Raw genomic sequence first — 18,750 nt, forward strand, 5'->3', positions numbered from 1 at the left:
TGTGTGACATCTTAACTGCTCCACCTGTGCCTCATGTAGGAGTAGAAAAAAATAAAATTCCAATTAATTACTCAAATTATTCTTTGCTTAGCTGTTGGATACAACTGGTATTTCTGCTGGGCTTCCTGATGAAGAATGCACAGCAAAATCAAACTAAATACATTGAATAGTCCAAGGAGAACCCATAGTATTAAACACCCAGTTCTGTGCAGTAAGCAGGTCTGGAATGAATGGACTGGGGCCAGCGGGGGGAAGGTCTGGACTACAGCTTTTGCAAGGTCATCTTCTCCTGACTTAACCTTTAAGAGTATGATTTAAAAGCTTTCTGAGTTTCCTCAGCAAATGCCCTTTGGCAGGACTAAACTGCACTGCTGCCAATCCAGCTCAGTCCCAGGCATGTTAATGAGGTGTCTTGGCCTTTTTATTAATTCTACAAGCAAGGGAGTCCATTCAGCACAGCCTGAGAAACTTTAATGAAATCACCTCCTTGTTTCCCATTTATCACCACAATAAAAAAATCTACTAAAGAAATAGAAGATGAAAGAGCTGATTTTTTAAAGCTGTGTCATTATATACTAAGCTGCAGTACATCCTTGGGGCTGACTGTAGTGCTAACACCTATCCCTGTGTAGGGACAGAGTACAGGGGGAGCTTCGTGTCTACAAGGGGGACCTGCACAGCATCTCTGCAAATTGTCTGCCTGGAGTTCTTACTGTTAATCTCACTACATATTTTTACTTTAAAAGTTGTGTGTTACTCACGAAAGGAGTAATATTTGGTGAGTGCAAAATTCCACCCCAGATAAATTTTGGTAATCTATTGGTGACAATAAATACAGTTTAAATGATACTTTCCTCTGGCACAGCATCACATTGTAGACAACATAATTCTAATATATCTTAAGGCCTGTGCCTTCTGAAAGCTGACTATCAGTCAAGCATATAATTTCATGTTATCTGGAAAAATATAAGAAGGTGTCTAACAGGGGAGAATAAGTAACTGCATTCTGGAAGTACTAATTGTTACCTTGCTGCAGGGCTCTGCTATTTTTCAAAATACACTGTTTCCCAACTACTACTCTCTGCTTAGATGATTTGAAGCTATTTTATTAAAGTAATGCACTAGTAAGAGGCCCAGAAAAGCCATTTAGAGTGGTTCCAGCTTGGTGTTGCATACCATGCTAGGTGGCTCCAACCTAAGCTGTGTGAAACCTTGCTCCATTTTTCCCACTGTTCCAGGAATAGGAATATATTTTTTAGCCAATGCTTTCTTTTTAACATGTTCCTCACTTTTGGTAGCATTGCTAGCATACTACAGTACTTCTTCTCTCTTCATATTAAAAATCTGAAATAGCTCTATAAACCTACAGATGCTAATTCCTAATGGGGGATACCATATTGTTGTGTTTCAGTTTTAGCTACAATGCTTAAACATAATTAATGTAATCAAGAGTTTTTACTTGCATGTCTCCAGAAGCTGCTATTTTTTAAGAAATGTCATTTACAGCAAGTTTGATAAAAGCCAGCTAGGTTGATTTTGCCTCTCACTACAGTTTGGAAATGTCATTTTTATTAAACATTCCACTGAACTTTAAAATTTTCACTCACATGCACTTTCTTCTCTCTCATAAGATGCATGCTCACTTCAAGTTTGTCAGCACTGCCAGCCAAGCTGTCCCAAGTCACTTGCTTGCACGACTAACACCCATCCATCACTTAATTTACACCCTGAAATGACAGCAGATGGGAAAGAAAAACAATCAAAAAACCCCAGCAGAAACCCAATCTTTATTGGATAGAGGAATGAGATAGTTCTGGTATATTAAAGTTATAGGTATGTGTAGCAGGACGCCTGACTTCCACGGCTCCTCTCTGGGGCTACAGAAAATGGGCAGTTAAATACTTCAGAGATGGGGGCAAAATGCCTATCAGGGCTGAGCAAGCCTCTGCTTTTCTGCACCAGAACATGGCAAGAGGTAGGTGAGTGCTCAGTAGGTGACTTGACTGGTCAACAATGTCACTTGCTTGGTTATTGGAACCTTTGTTTGCTCTGAGATTTAGAATTTTATACTAAATATTATCTCATCCCTATGGGAATTAGTCCTGTACTGAGCACAGCCAGCCCAAACTTAGATTTCTGGACCTACTTTATGTTGTTTTTAGCACCCTCTGAGTCCTGTACCTATAATAATGGAAGGATTTAACATTAGATAAGTGAAGTTTTACTTGCAATTCTCCTCTGAGATCCTACCCTTGTCCATCACTTAAAGCCAGAGGGTGCATGGGCTCTGCATACAGAATGATGCTGGACTTTGGAGACCTGATTGAAAAGCTTGAATTCCATTCATGTCTGCTATTGCCACTCCTGCCCTGAATGCCCTTAAGAGACTTAACCCAGGCCAGTGAGCACTATCTGTAGATTTAGTGAGCGCTGTTGTTTTCATCCTAACATCTTAACCTGAATCATCCCTCTGCACTGCTGTGTGTACCTTGCAAAAGGTGACTCTGAAGGTGAGCAGCAGCTTCAGATGGCTGCAGTTGGATCAGCACCCTCACCTCTCCTCATGCATTTTGGAACTGACCCCCACAGCAGCAAACATTTTCACCAGCTCAGAATAAGGGTTGTATAAAAGAAATTTAGGATATGTGTATTTGGGATTAATTTATCAGGCAGCTGCTGGAGATTTTTTTACTTTTTGTTTCTGGTGACAGTGCAGTGATGCTATAACTTGGCAGGGAAAGGTTGCATGCAGCTGGTACCAGCTGCTTCCACATTCAGTACCTTTGTGTTTTCGTGTTTCAGGTAAACTGAAGGTGTGTGGTGATGAAAGAGAACAATTCTTTTCTCTTGGACTTATTTTTTCCCCCTGTAAGATACATATATACACAAAGCAGTCTTTAATGTCAACTATCACATTTTGTGGGTGATCAAAGGTCTAAGCATCTATCATTCGATTTTTTTTTTTGTTTGAATGAAGCGTTTGTGTAAGCTACACATCGACGCTTACACATTCACTTAACTACGTTCCCACTCGGGCAGTGTGTTTAAAAACAAAACGTGGTTTAACAGAAGGTTGGGTGTCTGCGGTACCGGTTCCATTACGGAGAAACCAGGAGGATGCTCCTGGCAGGACGTGCCCGCCGTCACCTCAGGACCGTCACTATTGGGTCTGACCCCCATAGCCCCTTCTGTTCTCAATTGGGCCTTGCTGAGCGGACCGGCACCAGAGCCACCACTCCACCCCGGGGCTGAGGCTGAGCCCACCCGTGCCCCGCTCCTTGCGTGAGGAAACCGCACGACGCAGCCCTCACGCAGCCCTCCGGGCAGCGGCCAACCCAGCCCCGCCCCGCCTCACACCCCCGGCCCGGAGCCCCGCCAGACGAGCTGCCACGGATCGCTCCTCGCCTCGTTTTTCTACGGAACCGGGACCCAGAGGGCCCGCCCGGAGGAGGGGACCCCGTCCCGCCCCGCCTCAGGGCTGCTCGCCGGGGGGCGGGTGGAGGCGGGCGGCGGGGCCGTGGCCGCGGGGCTCCCCCTGGTGGTTGCAGGGCGCAGGGTGGGGGGGCGCGAAGCCCGCCTTGCCCGGCCCGGCCCCCGCCGCCGGCTCTCCGCTGGCAGCCGCGGTTGTTCCGCCTCTTCTCCTTGCCTGCCGGGGACCGGCGGCAGCACGGAGATCCCTCTGTCGCGGGCGGCCGCTGCCTCGCCTCTCCCTCCCCTCTCCTCCTTCCTCCCTCCCTTCCTTCCCGCCTCTCTTTTCCCCGGCCGGTGAGCGCCTCCGGCTCGCCCCGCCGTGAATTCTGGGCGCCCCGAAGCCATCGCTGCTGCTCCCCATGGGGATCCGGGAGTTCCCCAACGGCTCCGCCAGGGGCAAAGCCACCACCCTGTGAGTACCCCCGGGGGGACGGGCGGGCGGGAGGGGTGGGGAGGGACGGGGACACCTCACCCCTATTCCCCGCCTCACCTTACCCCATAACCCGCCTCGCCTCACCCCCTTTCCCCGCCTCACCTCACCCCCCATTCCCCGCCTCACCTCACCCCCCATTCCCCGCCTCACCTCACTCCTCCATCCGGCGGCACCGCCCGCTCCCGGGGGTCTCCTCGGCGGGAGGGTGGGGAGGAAAGTTTGCGGCGCGGCTGCCGCGGGTTCGGGAGCCGCTCAGCTGCCGCCGGAGGTCCACTCGCCCCCCTCCAACTTCTCCCGGGGGCCGGGGGAGGGCAGTGATCCCACCCCATCACCCCCCCGCTGACCCCCTTCTCCCGGTCCCCAGCGGCATGCGGCGTTCCCCCGATGTCAGCCCCCGGAGGCTGTCCGACATCAGCCCGCAGCTGCGGCAGCTGAAGTACCTGGTGGTGGACGAGGCCATCAAGGAGGACTTGAAGTGGTCCCGCTCCGTGGAGGATCTCACCAGCGCTTCCGTGGGGCTCACATCCATCGAGGAGCGCATCCTCCGCATCACCGGCTACTACGGCTACCAGCCCTGGGCCGCCAGCTACAAGCGTGAGTCGGGGGGAGCTGCCGAGGGTTTGGGGGGGACAGGGACTGGTAGGGGGGGCTTCTCACAGGGGTAGGGGGCGAGGGGCTGATGGCTTCACCCATGGAAAGAGCTCTCCTGGTGGCTGAAGAATTCCGCACCCGTGTGGGTGGGCGGTCGCCGGATTGTAAAGTGAGCGGTAATAATCGCGATAGTGAACTTGTGTTAAGAAAATCGGTCAAATATTTGGCGTAATGTTGCAGGCAGGTTTGGGGGGTTGCCGATTGCCGTGTTTGTGAGGGCGGTGTAGAAGCCTCTGTGCATTCATGCACATGATGTTTGCACAGACCGTGCCTTACCATGCTGGCTTTGCCTCGTTTTGGGGGTCTCTCAGGTTTTCCCAGTGCCTTTTCCAATGCTTTTTCCATATGCCTGCTCTTGAGAAAGACAGCTTTTTATGACACTTATATGGAGAGAGACTTAGATGTGTTCCTCCACATAAATGATTTACAGAGGATGCCTTGAGTGGCTGTAATGTATCAGGTAGTATTTTTGCATTTAACACGCCCTATTTCTTGTCTGCCTTTCACCAATGTGATGGTAATGGCCTGACTTACTAAGTTCTAAGAATAATTTACTGGTTAACTGAAGTCATAAAAATATTTTGGTTGCCCCGATGTTTTTTATAACATCACACAGCTTTTGCTGTAAGAAGGATTCTGCTGTAACAGAAATCTTTGCTTGGCTGGGAAGACTGTGAAAAAGTGATTGTTTTTGTGCTGCACTTCCCTAAATATTAAGTGCAAACACTCTGAAATGTTTACTCACAGATTATCTGTTTGGCAGTGTGCTTTATAATGGAAGAGAATGATGCAGGAAAATGTGGTACACAGGACTAGTCCAGCGGGGTTTTTTGGTTGGTTGGTTTGGGTTTTGGGTTATTGTTGTTGTGGGTTGTTGTTTTTTTTTTTGTGAGGAAAAGCCCCTCCTGATTATTGGACTTGACTGATAAAGATTCTAAAACTTCTTCTGCAAGAGCATGTAATGTTTCTTGGTTGTGATTATGACAGAAATAGCTGATATTTGCTACTTTAATCACAGGGAGTATGGGATTTCTCAAGAAGCAATTCCATTACCTGGTTTGGGACCATTCCTGAGAGTAAGACTTAGTTAGGTCAGTTTTCAGGATCAGATCATATCCTGATGTCAGAGTGAGTTGGATGTTGGTGCTTCTGTCTGACAGAGTGACTAATAGTCCAGCTGAAGTCACACTGAGCTGCCATGGCCAAACCTTCTGAAATAATAAAGGTCATGCTGGCTCCTCAGTTATAACCCATTTGCTGAAATTTATAACTGTGTCTGGGGAAGTTAATTGCAAGCCAAATCCTGCTATTCTAGTTGTATTCTCTCTCCTAACTTGTTCTGAATAGCAAAATTACATCCCTGAGTTGTAATGGTGGGGGATAAATATACAAAGTGTCTGAGTTTCATAGATGCATGTCTAAAAATAAGAGGTTACCTGAAGTCGTTGCCAACTTAAAATCTGAGTTGCTAGGAGTGTAGAAGAACATGCAGAAGCCCCATCTTTCCAGCTGGTATAATATGGCATGGCTGAAATCTGCATCAGCTCAGCAGCTGACTGAAGGCATGGAAATGGGGTAGATCATCAAAAGTGGGAAGTCAGCTTTGTAACAGCTCTTTTGGAACTTCATTGAATAAGCTTTCAAGCTGGGCTGATGCTCAGTTGTGGACTCTAGTTCTGACTTTCCAGTTATAAGGTTTAATTAGCCCAAGGACTGTGAACAAATGCTTTTTATTAAGTTCAAATTGGATTCTGGGTACTTCTAGCTTTATTATTGTGCTTGCTTGTAGATATTTAGGTGCTATTAGCACTGTGAGTATAGTTATGGAGTGCAATAGTGATGGACCTGCTTTCTAGAAAAGAAGCCCATAATTCAGTCTGATCTAGATTTGGTTAATTTCTCTCAGTGACATTCTTTTTATTGTAACTAAATCACCTGTAGGGCCAGATCCATTTTCTTTTTGACATTGGATTGCATTCTTCTCATACATTGTTTAGACTTTATACATATATATATACATTTGTATAAAATTATTGTTCTTAAAGCTTTTGCTAGTTTTTGTTTCAACAGAACTCTGTAAGGGAAACTAGAGAAATAATCAAAGATAGTGTTGCCATTACCCCAAAACTTGCTTGGAGACCAGTTTTATTGAGGTATAAACCCTCATCATTTAAACATACTGGGGTACTTCAAGGTTATGTACCAACTCCACTATTTAATGCACTTATAAATTAGATGGAGAGAGGAAGAAGTGAAAATCTGCTGAAGACACAAAATGATGTGGGTTGGACAGAACAAGAAAGAACTTGTCATTACTTTAGTGAGGCCTGACCCAGCCAGATGTATAGCCCAGATATCAACAAATTCCATTCAGTTATCACACACAGAAGCCTCATGTTTCTTGAAAATGCTAAAATTACCTGTAGAGTTTCACATCATTAGATCAGCTTGTGAGAGAGAATGGTTTGGGATTGTACATGGTCCAGGGACTGCACTTGCAAACCAGAGTTTGGCAACTGGAGTAATGTCACGTATGTTATAATGTCTGTAGGGAATTTAGTGGTACAGCCTAGTGAAACACTGTGTAATTCCAGCCATCTCCTTGCAAAAAAGATGGCAGAAAGCTCTGAGATAGGTGAGGAGAAGGGGTACTAACCCTCCAGAAATAGCCTCAAGAGTTTTGGTGGTTTACCTTCAAGAGCTTGAAACAAAAATGGGCACAGTACTGTCATGTGTTGCTCAGGCAGGTAGAGAGTTTTTCTTTGTATTGTGTCCTGAGAGACAAACAGATAGACAGTCAATCAAGTGGAAAAGCCACCAATTGGACACTGAAATAATTTAAAAAAATATAATTTGTTCTTGAGATCAAGATTCAGAGGCTCATAGCTGACAGCAGTGACAAGATCTAGAATTGTAATAAATGGGGAAAATATTGGAGACAATATTGAGCTTCATTATTTGGAGTACTAATTAGTGCCTCATAGACTGGGAGGGGGCTGCTTCTTGAGGGCTTCTTGCACTTTCCTCTAGGCATCTGCATCTGGGGCATCTTCAGAAACAGGATAGGAGTGAGTCCCCATCTAATCTGGCACTTATTTCTCTTAAATTCTCACTTTTGGTTTTCAGGCTAACTACCCATGTGAATTGCTGCTCTCCAGACTAAGTCAAATATTCATATTTGTCCCAGGGGACTGTTTTGCAGCATCTGACTTGTTTTCTCAAATGCAAAGCCAGAGGGAAAGAAACCCAAGATGCAGTCAGGTTGTAGAATCATACCCTGCTGCAGCTACATCAGGAACAGCTCAGTATTTGAATTTTTTTTTTTTTAATTAACATGTAGGGATCAAATAAAAACAAAAAACCCCCAAACCCTACAAAATTTATAGATTGCAGTGACAGCCTTTATGTTGTATGGAGATCAAACAGTTATTAGGGCTTTATTAAAAGTGCTGTTATCTCTAACGAAGGTTAAGTAAATTACTGTGATCTCTCCCTCTAAAAGCCTTGGATTTCAGATTAATAACAGAGACAAGTTTGGAAGTAAAAGGTTGTATTTTAGGCTTGAATTTCATGCCATTATTAGTAGGAATTTGGTTTCTAAGTCTCTAGGAAGCACAGTCCCCTGGAGCTTTTCTGTACTTGAGAAACACAGGTGTCACTAAACTTTTGAACTCTCTTGTTCTGTATGGAAGACTTGTCAATTCCAATCCCTGTAGCAATTGGCAGGGTGCTTGTTTCCACCTGAAAAGTGCACAGCCAGCACCTTTGCCAAACATTCATTTTTCCCTACATTAACTAGGCCTCTTTTGTGGTGATTGAATAGCACAGGCTGTCATTATGTCATTAGTGTTTTAAATACATTCACGTGGGCTTGAGCCAGCTTATCCCTCTTCTGCAATCTTTGCCTCTTCCTACAGATCACCTGCTTCCACTCCTTGTTTAAGATCAGGCTCTTTCTTTTAAGGCTGGGATTTTCAATTATCTTTAGAATGTGTTTCCAAACACAGGTTTGTTATGGGCAGATCAGGATTATGTGTGTCTCTCCCTCCTTTTAGATGGGAATGGGAATGAGAGAGACCACCAAGAGACCCCCTGGCCTCCCATATCCTTTCACTTAACTTCATTATATAGTTGCACATCTTACTCCACCTGCAGAAAGAATATTAAGAGAGTAGTATGTACTTTTAGTTTCTCTCAGTTCTATTTAGTAGGACTTGTCTGTGGCTCATGAACCTCCATTTCTATGAGAGTTTGACCTTGGGGATGGCTCCAGGTTGTTCCAGTGCTAACTTTTCAGTGGTCTCCTGTTGTCCAGGTTCTGCTTCTTTAAATATTATTTCCCTGTTTTTAATGTTTCTCCATAGTGATTTCAACAAGAACAAAAGAAACCCTAGAGTTTTAATGCCCAGAATTTTCAGTCTTGTATTCATCCTGCGTGTAGCACAGGTCTTCTACCACCACTGTAAATGACATATTGGCTTACAAATATCCTGAGCATTGCTCAGAAAGCAAAAAAAATCTGAGTAGAACTGAGTCTCAGTTTGAACTTAAGCAGCCTTTCAAGGTAGTAGTTGGTTTTGGGTAGTTATGAGCATTCAACCCTTATAAATTAATTTAAGCAATTGATTTAAAACTGATCACTGGGTTTTCAATACATAAATGCTGTCTCTAATGCTCTTAAAACTAATACAAGAAATGTAGCCAGCCCCCAGGAAGTTTCTTTTTCAAGACAATTCCAGTGGAGAAGAGACTGGAGAGTTCTTTGGCTTTTGTCAGGTGGTAAAAAAAGTGTTTTTTGAGCAATGCTAAGCAGAAAACTTGTTCCTGTTGCAATCGTCATTAACCAAATTTTAAGTTTTTTGCTGGCAAAATTGTAATTTTGTAAACACTTTTAGTTGCTTATTAAATAGTTAGTAAATTGTCAATGTTTAGTGAACATTTAGTAAGTTGTTTACTTAACAGTTTTAATTTTCTGGTGTTAATTAGCTGCCACTTTTAACTATGCAGCTGGGTATTTTATATTTTGTCTTTAGTTTTCACAGTGAAGAAACTAAAGATTGCAACCTAAAAAATGGCCTCTTTTTTGTTTGTTTATTATTTAGACAGATTAATTGGTTGCTGTCACCTTTTTATTCAGTGCAGCTTTAATTTATGCCACTTATGCAATTTATCTTTTTTTTTTTCCTTGACTTTTATAGTGAAAATCTGGCAGGAATTATGCTTTTGCTCATGACCTCTTCTTCATATCAGTTAAGGTACCAAAGTGGGATGAAAGTTGAGCTTGTTGTGCACTATCCATGCATGCTACAGCAGGACATAGGAGTAGTAATCAATAACAGAAAATATTGTTCCTTGTACTTCTGCTCAATTTTTATGCTCTATGGCATTTTCTTTCATGGTATTCCACTGGCCTGATGAAGGTACCAGTTGTGGAGCTTTCAGAAATATTTATAATGTAAAGATATGCAGTTAGGTTTGATTTTTCAAACTCTAGTGAAAGAGAAAAATCAGAAAATAATGTAAAGTAGAAAAAAGCAGGCAAGAACAAAACCCTAAAAATCAGGGAAACCATGGAAGATGTCTGTAATCAAAGTTAGGAATTTGAATCTCTTTCAAGTTAAGTAAGAAGAGTGAAAAAAGGGAAGGAAAGGGTTTTTTTTCCTTCTGGTTTGGCTTCTTGACACTTCTACATCATGTGTAGTGACTGGGGCACTCTGTTGTTCATGATTTATTCAGCTATTTCTTACATATATTTCCTACATCTTACATGGAAGCCAAAGATTATGCCCAGACAAGGAATTATGGTGCATTCAGGAGTTAAAAATCAATGTAAGCTGTCTCTACAGTCATGGGAATGGCAGGATCCCCACATGAAAATTAATAGAAGACCCCATTTCATGAGTATAGTGGGGAAATTCTGGGACTGAGGCATTCAGCCACGTGAGCTTCCTCACTATATAAATGGAATAAATCCCTTTTGAAAAAGATTCTCTATTTCAGACTGACAAACTTGGAAGGAAAACTTAACACGGAGGACCAGAGCTACTCTAAGGAGCTACTTTAGGGATTTCAGGAGGCTCTCTGACTCCTGGGTGGTTTTTCCAGCTTGCTAGGTTATCCTGGGAGGAATATATGAGGACGAAGCCAAGTGAAGTCACTGCATTCTCACAATTTGCTTGTAAGATTTAGGAAGATTCTCTGAGATGGGACAGCATAGACTTTAACCTCCAATTTCTGCTCATAAAATTACTCCCCAGTCTTTAAGAAATATTGTTTAATAAGCAGCTTCTTTAATAAACAACTTCTTTATTTGCCTTTTTGGGTGTTGTTTGTATCAAAGACAGGAAGGAAATACAGGATTCTTTGCTGTTTCACATTTTTCACCTTAGTAATGTGTAATTCAATATCTGTAGGAAATTGTTTCTTCTGCAAATAATGAAGTCAGAAGGTGGAAACACTTATGTGTGTTCAGACTTGGTACAGAGTTATGTTTTACAGTATTTCTCCAAATGGAAACAAAAATGGGCAGTAAATCATAGAAACATGGATGGGTATATTTTTTGTAGAGAAACACATGGACAAGAACCAGGGCTTGACTCCTGTGCTGGGAGCAATATTTTGGGCTTTCTGCTTCTGGTATCTACAAAGAAGAAGCTGAATCTCACTGGAAATAATTCTGGCAAACAGTATTAGGCATTTTATGTTCCTAAAAAGCTCAGATTTTTTTGCATGGGAACTTAATAGGCTTTTTAATTATTACTTTAAAATGACACTCCTCTCCCAGCCAAGGTTTTCTTATATTCTATGTGTCAAATTCTTTTACATCCTACAATCCCACTTGTTTAAAAGCACAATCTCTCTTGTCTGCAGGGTAGAAATACATTGGAAGTGGGAATGAGATCAGAATCTCCAGAGTGTAAACCCAGATTCTCTTACAACTCCTTGGGTACTTTTTGTTTTCTTGATGAGATTGTTGCACAAAAGAAACTGGAAAATGTGCCTGCAGTGGAGCACTTCTGGCTCAGGGTAATAATGTTACTCAGCTCAGCACTTGCAGGAATCACAGAATCATAGAATTGGCTGGGTTGGAAGGGACCTCAGAGATCATCAAGTCCAACCCTTGATCCACTCCCGCTGCAGTTCCCAGCCCATGGCACTCAGTGCCACATCCAGGCTCTTTGGAAATATCTCCAGACACGGAGAATCCACTACTTCCCTGGGCAGCCCATTCCAATGCCTGATCACCCTCTCCAGAAAGAAATTCTTTCTAATCTCCAACCTAACCCTCCCCTGGCACAACTTGAGACCTTTTGTGCCCTCTTGTCTTGCTGAGAGTTGCCTGGGAAAAGAGTCCAACCCCCCCGTGGCTCCAACCTCCTTTCAGGGAGTTGGAGAGAGTGATGAGGTCTCCCCTGAGCCTCCTCTTCTCCAGCCTCAACACCCCCAGCTCCCTCAGCCCTTCCTCACAGGACTTGTGCTGGATCCCTTCACAGCCTCCTTGCTCTTCTCTGGACCTGCTCCAGCACCTCAATCTCCTTCCTGAGCTGAGGGGCCCAGAACTGGACACAGGACTCAAGCTGTGGCCTCACCAGAGCTGAGTACAGGGGCAGAATCCCTTCCCTGGACCTGCTGGCCACACTGTTCCTGATCCAGGCCAGGATGCCATTGGCCTTCTTGGCCACCTGGGCACACTGCTGGCTCATGGTCACCTTCCTGTCAATCCAAACTCCCAGGTCCCTCTCTGTCTGGCTGCTCTCCAACCACTCTGTGCCCAGCCTGGAGCTCCCCATGGGGTTGTTGTGGCCAAAGTGCAGGACCCGGCATAGTAGAGGATTAGAAAAGGTGCTGGGATGAATCCCTGCCTCCAAACAAATCCATGGCACTTTTGTTGGTAACTCCAGTCGTGCCAGGTTTCCCCCACCAGGCTGAAGGCTTGGAGTTTGCCTTTTGAGCAGGCTCCCTGCTTTCCATGCTGAACATCCTGTTCCTAAGGCAACTGTATCCAATTACACCTACCCCATACATGGCCTTGATTATATGTTCCTGAGCACTATTGAGGATTTAAATTGTAGAATAATTATTTCTTTTAATAGATGTGCAGTTTTATTCTCTTATCTTGAAGTTGGTATTTAGTTAATACTTCAAAGCTTGACCCAACATGGGGAAGAAAGCATCTACAACAATTGAGAAGAGCCCATTCTTCCTTTCTAGAAGCCTAGGGAGCTGACCACCCTGAGCTTAAGTGCTGAAAAGAGAGAATCCATATGTGGTTTTAGGTTAGGAGTTAAGGACTGAGACATCTAACAAGGCATAGGAAGAAGGTCCTCAAAAAATTTCTCTTACCCATAAAAAAATCCCTATTTCCCCAAGTCTCTACTTCTTCATTTATCATAGTGTTTAATAAGTCATTGTTTGTGTCTTTCCACTTCAGATGAGAACAAAGAATCTGCCTGTACAGGTGTGGGGGAGGCTGAATGGGTCCTTAAAACAGTGAGAGAGAGGCATTCAATTTCCTCATTTGTATAAAGTGTAACTTGGAAGCCAGGGAGGCTTTGATAGCCCTGACTCACCCAGCTGAGGAGTTCAAGCATGCAAACCCAGACTTTTTTGGCAATGTAGGCTAAGGACAGTGTGCAGTGGGACAATGAGAAATCTGAAATGCTAAAGATAAGGAAATGTTGTACATGCATCTAAGTTTTTTTTTTTTTGTTGCTGTTTAACTGGTCCACCACAAAACCATACAAGTAACCTATGGGGTGGAGCTTGGAGGACTTCCTGGATAAAGGTTCAAATCCATCTAATGAAGCTTGTTGGTTGGGTTAGTGCCTTAATCCTGTTTTTCTTTATTTAGTCTTCACATTAGTAAAACTTCAGTAGAAGCTATAAGGAATTTTACCTAACTAAACCCAGGAGCTAATGGTGTGCTGGAATATTGCAGTTCTGAATGGAAGTGAGAGTCCTGGTCTAAATGTGGTTGTAATAGATCTGTGAAAGCTGCAGTTCTGCAGCCTTGGACACTCATAAACCTCCAGCAAGTCCCAGGAGTAAACTGGCTGAAGTATTTTTACAAATGCAACATGGTCAGAGTCACTCTTTCTGTTCTAATGCTTGCTGCCTTTCTTTAATTAAGGGCAAAGTGCTTGGATCTGGTCCCAGCTTCCAACTGAGAGCATTCCTGTTGTATCTGTCTGTTGATGCAAAGGTGTAAATTGCCTTCCAGTTAAGAGTATTCCCCTTGTAAGTCACCTGTCAGTGTAAATATCTAGTGAATTCCTTTGTTTTCTTCACTTTGGCAATTAGGCAGTAGGTATTTGTGGTTGTCCAGTGATTTATGAGGACATGATCCTCCTTATTTATGCTAGGTGAGGACAGCATGAGAGCAATGAAACTTCCTCACAGCCAGGAGAGGTAAAACAATCTCACATGTTGAAAAAATTTGGCTCCTAAAACATTGTTTTGGAGGGAGGGTGGCAGAACCTCAGCCAAAATTCCATGCCCAGCTATTGGAATTACACTGAAGGCATGAGAGATCTAGATAAAGGGGTTTGATATTAGTTAATATTAATTGGATATTAACTGCTTTAGCTGGATTATTGTTCATTGAAGAATAATTGGAAGGTATAAAAACATCAACACAGAAACACTCTCACACTGAAGAATTTCTTCCCAGTGTCTTACCCAATTCTACTTTCTTTCAGCTGAAAACTGTCAGCCCTTGTCCTGTCCCTAGGATTGCCTTTATAAAAAGTCACTTCTCAGTTTTCCTGGAGCCCCTTCAGGTACTGAATGACTCTAAGGTCTCCCTGAGCCTTCTTGAGGCTGAACAACCCTGACCCTCTCAGCCTGTGTCCATAGGAGAGGTGTTCCAACAGCTCCAGGTCCTTTTGTTGGGGATGCCAGAGATGGACACAGTGCTCCAGGTGGGATCTCAGGAGAGCAGAAGAATCACCTCCCTCTCCCTGCTGCTCACACTGGATGCACTTTGGTTTTCTGAGCTGCAAGCACCCATTGCCAGCTCAGGGTGAGCTTCTCATCAACCAGGATGAGCTGTGTGAAGTTGTACTGTCACTTGCTGTTCTCCAACCACTGCCCTCTATGCTTGAGTTACTGATTTATCCACTTTGGGAAGTGAAGAGCAAAGGAGGGTTCTGTGCTTAAAATGATGCCAAAATTTGGACAAAGACTCCCATGAACGTTAGGACAAAATACTCTATAACTTTCTTTTTTTCTCTTTTTTTTTTTTTTTTTTTTTTTACTAAAAGACAACTCACTTCACTGATATGATGTGCAGCTGCCTCTGTGTTAGCTGATTGTCATATACAACCACATGCAAATATGAATCAGTCTTCCTAAATGATTTTCACTCCAGTGTGGCTTGGGTAGCCAGCTAATGGCTTTCCTGGTGCAGGTTTTGGCAGGAAAAGAAAATTTGCTTAGGCAAGAAAAGGCAGGGTGCCAGTTTTTATTCTTAGATCAGGTACCAGATTGTTAGTGTTTCAAATAGCAGGTGCCAGCCAGCAGCAGCCTGGAGAGCTAGAAATAGTTAAGCTTCAGTTACCTCATTTTCAAAGACTGAGACCCTCAAAAATTTTGCTGAGTCCATGTTCAAATAACTTAAGAGTTTGATGCTCAAATATACAGGTTTTTGGCTGACATCCATCCTACTGACTTGGTCTTCATTTTCTTGTTAGTGGAGTTTCTCTAAGATACAGGTTGGGATCTGTGACTACCTGCATGTCATTTTTTCTCTCAGAGAGATGTTTTTTGCCAGATTTGACACCAGGTTTGATTCCTAGCTTGTAGGTCATTCTTTCACCCCATGTCCTCAACTTCTTAAATTCTATTATCTCTACCCCATAAACCACTTCATCTGTCTTCTCTGTCAACTGCTGATGGTTTTTCTCCCTCATCTCATAATTTTCTCATCTGACACCATGAGCTTTTTTTTTCTTCTAATAGCCAACTGCAGTACTGCTCATGGGGGAGATACAGATCAGACCTAAAAGGACAAGTGACACAGAAAGGCTAACAACACCCTGGCCACTGATATGCCAAAAAGAAAAACTATGATCATGTTCTTGAATTTTCTATAGAAAGCCCAGAAAGACAACGTGGCCACTGCCAGCAAGTCAGGTCTCAAAGTTGTCTGGGGGAAAATGAGGTGGAGAAAGGCTGGGAAATCATGAGTTGAACCAGTTAATGGTGGCATTTCAAAGGAGTGAGGATAGGTTTGTAAATGACAGAAGGTTTTGAAAAGTTTTTTATGTTTAGCACAGGATCTGTACTACCCCTGAGAACCAGGTAGTATCTGTTGTGCAGATGAATATGCACAATATTCACACTGATACCCTGTCTTGCCTTTAAGCCATCCTTTTCTGGAGAGCCTGGACAAGATGTTTGGCTTTCCCTCAGCTTCTGCAGATGAATCAGTGTCAGTTCATAAAGCAAATGTCACATCACTCACCTGAGTTCTGGTCTTGCTATGTTGTGCTGAATTTTGCAGGTCCACACATGTTTTGGAAGTAACAGAACAACAGGGATAAAATATGGAAATGCAAGGAAAGGATCCTGACTCAATTCAATAAATAAAAACCACAAAGCAAAATAAAACACCAAGAAAACAACAACAACAAAAAAAAGACTGTTGTGAAAGTCTAAGAGTATGTGGGTGAGAATGCCATATGGGGCATTAGCTTGCAGGCAGCCAAATTCTCAACTAATGTGAGTTCTGTGAAAACTTGTAAGGAAATAAATAGTATGAAAAGACCTTGAAGAACAGCAAAGGCATCCAAGTGGTCATGAAAACTTCAGAAAGGTCTGGAGAGCTAGAACTGGGAAGAAAACTTGGCTTCTGTTGAAAATTTAAGAAGTGCCAAGGTTTATGGTATCTTTATACACTTCTCATACTCCTTATTTAAATAGATTTTGAGCTCAAATGTCAACTCATGAACTGATTGTACCCCCAACATGATTTGCAAAGAGATTTGTGCTAGCTGGGCTATGCTGCAGTTGTTGTATGGTTTAGTTTTATAGGTAGACAGAGAGGAAAAAGAAAGCAATTTTGTTTGAAATAACCAACCCAAAAACCAGACACCCAGCTATCAGTCTGACATTACCTTTGCCTGTAGTCATATAAATGCTAAAGAAGAATGCCAAATTAAACACTGTATCCTGAGTGTCTATACTAAACAAAAATAGTGGCCAGATCCTGGTTATGCTTTCTGTTCACATAGCAGTAATGGGCTTTAAATTGCTGTTTGAGTATTTTCCCTGAACTGGAGGTTCTTTGTTCAGCAAACTCAGCTGTTCCTGATAAGGGACAGAAGAGACAGCTCTCCCATGGATGGCTAAAGGCAGAAAGATGAGATTTAGTTGGATGATCTTTGTACAAGCAGCAAGTCCCTACATGTTGTTTCCTACTGACATTGTTCAGACTAGCCCAGTCCTGCATTAGTCCAGGATTAGTCCAGAGAGGACAGAGTAATATCTTGAAGTGGTCTGTGCCATCTCCAGATGTGCAGTGTGCTAAAATTTGGCTCTAAAACCTCATGTCCATCATTCCACCCCTCCTTTCCAGATCAACTCTTCTTGGCAAGGTAACACTGCAGGCCAGAATCCTCTCCTTCCTTTGCTTAGTGACTGAGCAAAATCAAAGTGTGTGCAAAATCAAACCATCCAAATCAAGATGTAACCCTGACCTTAGTGCTTTGTGCTTCTTCATGGTTTTAAACACATCAGAGATGCAGCAACCAAATGCACCTGTGTGCAGCCAACACTGTCAGGATTTAATGGGGTTACCCTGGTGAAACCCCTGGTGAACAGGAACAGTTTTCTTCTAACAAGTACGCTGAGAACATTAAGTCCTGATCCACCCTGACATGCTTGGATGGTTTCTTTATATTGACTGATTGTTCTTGCAGCTCATTTTCCCCCTCCCTGTCTGATAATTTAGTTAATTTGCTTGCATAAAGCCCATTAGTTTTTGCACTGAATTTATTGTCTGCATCACAGCTATGGGTTTGTTCATGTAAGGCATTTTACAGAAGTCTTAATTTAGCCCTTTCTAGAGTTGCAACAATGAATATTGGAGCTTGACAGCCAGTTATTTCAAACTGCATACAGCACTCCTTGAGTGGTGTTCATAGAGAAGTGGAAAAATGAGTGAAGGAGTCTGGTAGGTAAGTCCATGTGTTATGCTTCTCACCTGGGCAGAAGAAATCAGGTAAGCCTGTCAGAGGAAAATATAGAGAGAAAGCATTAGAAAATAAATTTGTGCTCTTTTCCTATGACTAAAGCTTAGTCTTTTTTAGCTGCAGTGCTCAGAAGAGTGTTAGCACCCACAATGTATTTTAAATGGTAGAAAAGTCCCTTGAGTACTCAGTAGAATTCAGAGACAGCTTTTTTAGTTTTTGTTTTTTGTTTTTTTTTTTAATGCAGAAATCGGATATAATATGGAGTAATTCAGTTTGGCCATGCAAATAACAATGAATTTATTGGTAAGGTTGTCATTGACTTACTTCAGAATTATCAAGTGACTGAAAAGGTAGAACAGGATTAGATGATGACAACAAGTTGATCATGAAATGTTTTCCTCAGCTTCCTAAAGCAAGCAAACTTTAGGCTACAAAAAATGAGTAGCAGTGAGTAAGTATCAGGACATGGTCTTACATTATGTCTTACACCTTAGGAAACAACCTTGATTGAAATAGGAACAGAAACAGATCCAGAGAAAGGAATTTAACCTAAAGGATACATCTTGAAAATGTAAACAGGGACTATACTAACACCTAGACACTCAGTATGGTTTTGATGAAGGATGAGAAGATGAAGAAGGCAATTTTCAGAAGTATCAACAGAAGATAGTTTTGGTTTTGATTTATTTCTCAAGTAAAAATGTATATCATGTTTTCTGAATCTGTACAAAATATATAGTCCATCTGCATGAAGATTATATGGCTGTTTATCCCACTTAAGGCAAAACCAGACTGGTCACATAACCTCTGCTTGGCCAAGAGTTGGGTATATTCTTCTTTTTCTGCCACACCATTTCCACCCCAACTCTGTTCTGTCTGTCCTCTTTCAGTCCTTTCTTTTATCCTGTTGAATTTACATGCTATTGGGGAAAAGTCCTCTAAATAATAATGCTTTTATAACATCTAATACTGAAGGTCTGAGTTTAGGTGGATTCTGAACAT

The 18,750-nt window shown here is 42.8% G+C and overlaps 1 protein-coding gene across 1 annotated transcript in view; it reads left to right on the top strand.

Annotated features, from left to right (window-relative positions):
• Positions 1-3,596: 3,596 nt before the first annotated feature.
• Positions 3,597-18,750, top strand: part of SLC35F3 (solute carrier family 35 member F3) — a 157,684-nt gene continuing 142,530 nt past the window's right edge. Inside the window, exons 1-2 of the mRNA XM_030447668.1 lie at positions 3,597-3,883; positions 4,269-4,498. Of these exons, the coding sequence (XP_030303528.1) occupies positions 3,831-3,883; positions 4,269-4,498 (283 nt within the window). The 5' untranslated portion in view covers positions 3,597-3,830. The remainder of the gene's footprint in view (positions 3,884-4,268; positions 4,499-18,750) is intronic.

This window comes from Calypte anna, chromosome 3 (genome assembly GCF_003957555.1).
Source record: "Calypte anna isolate BGI_N300 chromosome 3, bCalAnn1_v1.p, whole genome shotgun sequence".
Classification (NCBI taxonomy): domain Eukaryota; kingdom Metazoa; phylum Chordata; class Aves; order Apodiformes; family Trochilidae; genus Calypte; species Calypte anna.